At 41.2% G+C, this 3,675-nt stretch overlaps 1 protein-coding gene across 1 annotated transcript in view; it reads right to left on the bottom strand.

Moving 5' to 3' along the window:
- Window positions 1-213: 213 nt before the first annotated feature.
- Window positions 214-3,675, bottom strand: part of LOC113472426 — a 15,759-nt gene continuing 12,297 nt past the window's right edge. The window contains exons 3-7 of the mRNA XM_026832181.1: window positions 3,045-3,143; window positions 2,781-2,926; window positions 1,976-2,124; window positions 627-744; window positions 214-432 (exon numbers count right to left, since the gene is read on the bottom strand). Coding sequence (XP_026687982.1) covers window positions 214-432; window positions 627-744; window positions 1,976-2,124; window positions 2,781-2,926; window positions 3,045-3,143 — 731 coding nt within the window. The remainder of the gene's footprint in view (window positions 433-626; window positions 745-1,975; window positions 2,125-2,780; window positions 2,927-3,044; window positions 3,144-3,675) is intronic.

Genomic DNA, 3,675 nt, shown 5'->3' with positions numbered 1-3,675 from the left:
AAAAAAAAGTTATAGTGGGTTCAACCTTAAAAAAAACACACACAGTACACACATTTCAACACTATCCTGTCTTCCTTCTTTCTTCAATTTCGGGACGATAAGACATTAGCAGTTACAATTCCCTCTATCAAACCTCTTCAAAAAAAAAAAAAAAAAAAAACTTTTGTAAGAATGACAGGGAATCGAACCCGCGACCCAGTGCTTACAAACCCATTACTTACCCAGCAATAGACAAGTTATAGCCACAGTGACGCGAACTTTAGACTCAATGTCAGGCGACAGCAGTTTATCCTTGATAAATTCCATAATGGACTCTAGGTAGCGTTCTCGGGCTTGATCGTAGTACATGTTTTCAAATATTCGCGCCAAACACAAAGAGGCAAGTGTGTGGGTGTCTTCTGTGATTTCCATAGAGGATTCGTACTTGTATTCCTGAAATGAAAATATCAATCATTCATAGTGGTAATTCGTATAAGCTCAACCCGTCCTATAGGGCTGTTTGTCTCTACACCTAAGCCTAAAAGTGGGCTTGTTGGTGTACATTGGATTAACCGTACCTCCTGGGCAGTGTGGTCATCACCCTGTACAGAAGGTTCCGGGTTCGATCCCCGGCGAGGGAAACTTACTTGCAGTTCACTAGCCACCTCCATAAGTCTCTGTAGGCCGCGTATCTCGATCAGTCTCTCAGCCCAGTTAATCGCTTTGTAGTGAACGTTCCGTGTGATCAACTGTATAATAGCATCCCTGCAAAATGTACAAGAGGAAATATTTTCTATCAAATCTCAAATTCTAGTAGAGCTCTTTCACAACTTCTGTGGATGGCACAGCATTACTAAGTGGCTCCTTTGTAATCAATTTCCATATTTCAATAATCTTTTTACACTGGTAAAGCTGCCACTGGTCACTACTTGATTAAAGTACATACATACATATCCTAAGTCGTTCTGTTTGGTGGAACAGGTTGACTATTTATGAATCCTTGCTGCCATATTCAAATGGATAACGTATAAGTGCCTCCTTTGTAATCAATTTCCATATTTCAATAATCTATTTACACTGGTAAAGCCGCCACTGGTCACTACTTCATTAAAGTACATACATACATACATACATACATACATACATATCCTAAGTCGTTCTGATTGGTGGAACAGGTCGACTATTCTCAAAACCTCTCCACCAAGTTCTATCATTAAATTTTTGTTGGTTTTCAATGAGACTGGGATTTTGGTTTCTTTTGATGATATCTTTGTTGATTAAAGTAACTACTCGATTGTCCTCACGAGGCTGAGTGCAACCGGAACTCCAAGCATACTCGTAGAGCCGAAAAAACTTCGACCCCGCCAGAAATCGAACCCAGGACCTCCGTCAGTAAGCCTAATGTGATACCCACTCGGTATGGTATTGAGCTTGCATGACAAAGATCCCGGGTTCGATTCCTGGCGGGGCCCAAGCGGAGGTTGCTCATTCAATATTAGTAAAATGTAAATGCAGTTTCTTTGTGCTATTATATCACAACTTTGGTGCTCACTGCAGCATTGTAGGATTTTTCCCAATATCTCAATAATCCTAACATCCAATGTTTACGTACCATGCTGGCACTACCCAGGAACTGAAACCAACGGGGAAAATTGTACAATCTACATACCTACCTACCATACCAGTTTGCAAGTAAGTGTAAAGTTGGGAAATATTTCTGCCTAAAACAATTACTACATGCCGCTTGGTTGTGTCTGTCTTTCAGAGATTGGGCAGAAAAGGCCTGCCATAGGTACATGTAAGATTTACTAGTTGTCTCTGATTGTGTAACCTCTCTCACAACGACAATGTTAGAAAGACAAATGAGGGATTTATTCATCATTTGCTTGATACAAATTTCTTGACCCCGCCGGGAATCGAACCCGGGTCTCCCGCGTGCAAGGCGAGTGCAGTGACCACTACGCCGTGGGTGCTCATTCAATATTAGTAGTCTTACCTGCACTGTCCAGTCATTGTACGACTGTTGACAGAGTACACCAGACATGTTAGAAATGTCTCAATCTCCTTCCTATTAGACTCACATAGGTCTGCGTTTGGTCGCGAGTCTTCGTTGTTCTCCAGGCCGGTTAAACTATTCAGGATTGCCTGTGAAAAGAAGTGAGATTGATAAACAAAATAAAATTACAAGTTAGCTTGGAGGGTAGCTTGGAAGCGCTAGGTTGCGGGTTCGAATCCCGCAATGCCAGGTATCGATACTACTCTTTCGATAATTCCTATCCTAGATATCGCAACCCTTAAGGCCTGTTCACATTTGTCGTGAGTTTCATCCGATTTTTTTCTGAATGTCCTGTAGGCAATGTAATTTAAATGCGAGTGTTTGTTCTCCAGGCCGGTTAAACTATTCAGGATCGCCTGTGAAAAGAAGTGAGATTGATAAACAAAATAAAATTACAAGTTAGCTTGGAGGATAGCTTGGAAGCGCTGGGTTGCGGGTTCGAATCCCGTAATGCCAGGTATCGATACTACTCTTTCGATAATTCCTATCCTAGATATCGCGACCCTTAAGGCCTGTTCACATTTGTCGTGAGTTTCATCCGATTTCTTTCTGAATGTCCTGTAGGCAATGTAATTCAAATGCGAGTGTTCATACTACACACGACACGATTTTTTTCACCACCTTTTTTACATATTTCGTAGCAAAGAAACACCTGCTATATTCGACACATGTGGTCTATGCTGTGTCGTAGCATGCCCATCCCGTAAATTCGTTCTCGGAACGAGAAGAGTGAACGGTCTTTTACCTGCAAACAGTACTGGGCAGACGATACTTGACTCTCCTTGTTAGAATTGAGAATATCGATAAACCACGGGATACCCAAATCCTTCAGGAGGTCCTTGGTAAGCGTCGAGCTTTTCTTGCACAACTCCCCCACAGTGCGGACACAACCTGGGGGGAAATAGATACATGGGTTATAGTGGGTTAAAACTAAACTCGGGACGACAAGACCTTAACAGTTGTTACAGTTCCCCTATAAAACCTCAAAAAAAAAAAAACACACTCCAACATCGAATATCGATAAACCACGGGATACCCAAATCCTTCAGGAGGTCCTTGGTAAGCGTCGAGCTTTTCTTGCACAACTCCCCCACAGTGCGCACACAACCTGGGGGGAAATAGATACATGGGTTATAGTGGGTTAAATCTAAAAAAAAGTTATAGTGGGTTCAACCTTAAAAAAAACACACACAGTACACACATTTCAACACTATCCTGTCTTCCTTCTTTCTTCAATTTCGGGACGATAAGACATTAGCAGTTACAATTCCCTCTATCAAACCTCTTCAAAAAAAAAAAAAAAAAAAAAAAAAAAAAAAAAACCCCAGAAAAAATGACTTTGACAATGAACATACATAAGAAATTCGGTCTAGTCTTCAATATGCTCCTGGAACAAACATCTCGCGACCCCATTGCCTTCCCGAAAAGTCTAGGATAACACAGACACAGTCCTATTTGTTCCGCGCCAACATATAAGATAAGATAAGACTAAGATAAGATAATACAATATTATTCTCACTCCTTGGAGGTGAAGTTCTCAAAAATTTTTATTGTAATCGTAATAGACTGATTAGGGACTGGAGGTCACACACCCTTCTCGTGTATTTCAAGCGAGCGAGAGAAATTACTACAACCTCAAC

This window comes from Diaphorina citri, unplaced genomic scaffold (genome assembly GCF_000475195.1).
Source record: "Diaphorina citri unplaced genomic scaffold, Diaci psyllid genome assembly version 1.1 scaffold5414, whole genome shotgun sequence".
In the NCBI taxonomy this organism is placed as follows: Eukaryota; Metazoa; Arthropoda; class Insecta; order Hemiptera; family Psyllidae; genus Diaphorina; species Diaphorina citri.
This window is presented reverse-complemented; position numbering and strand designations above follow the sequence as displayed.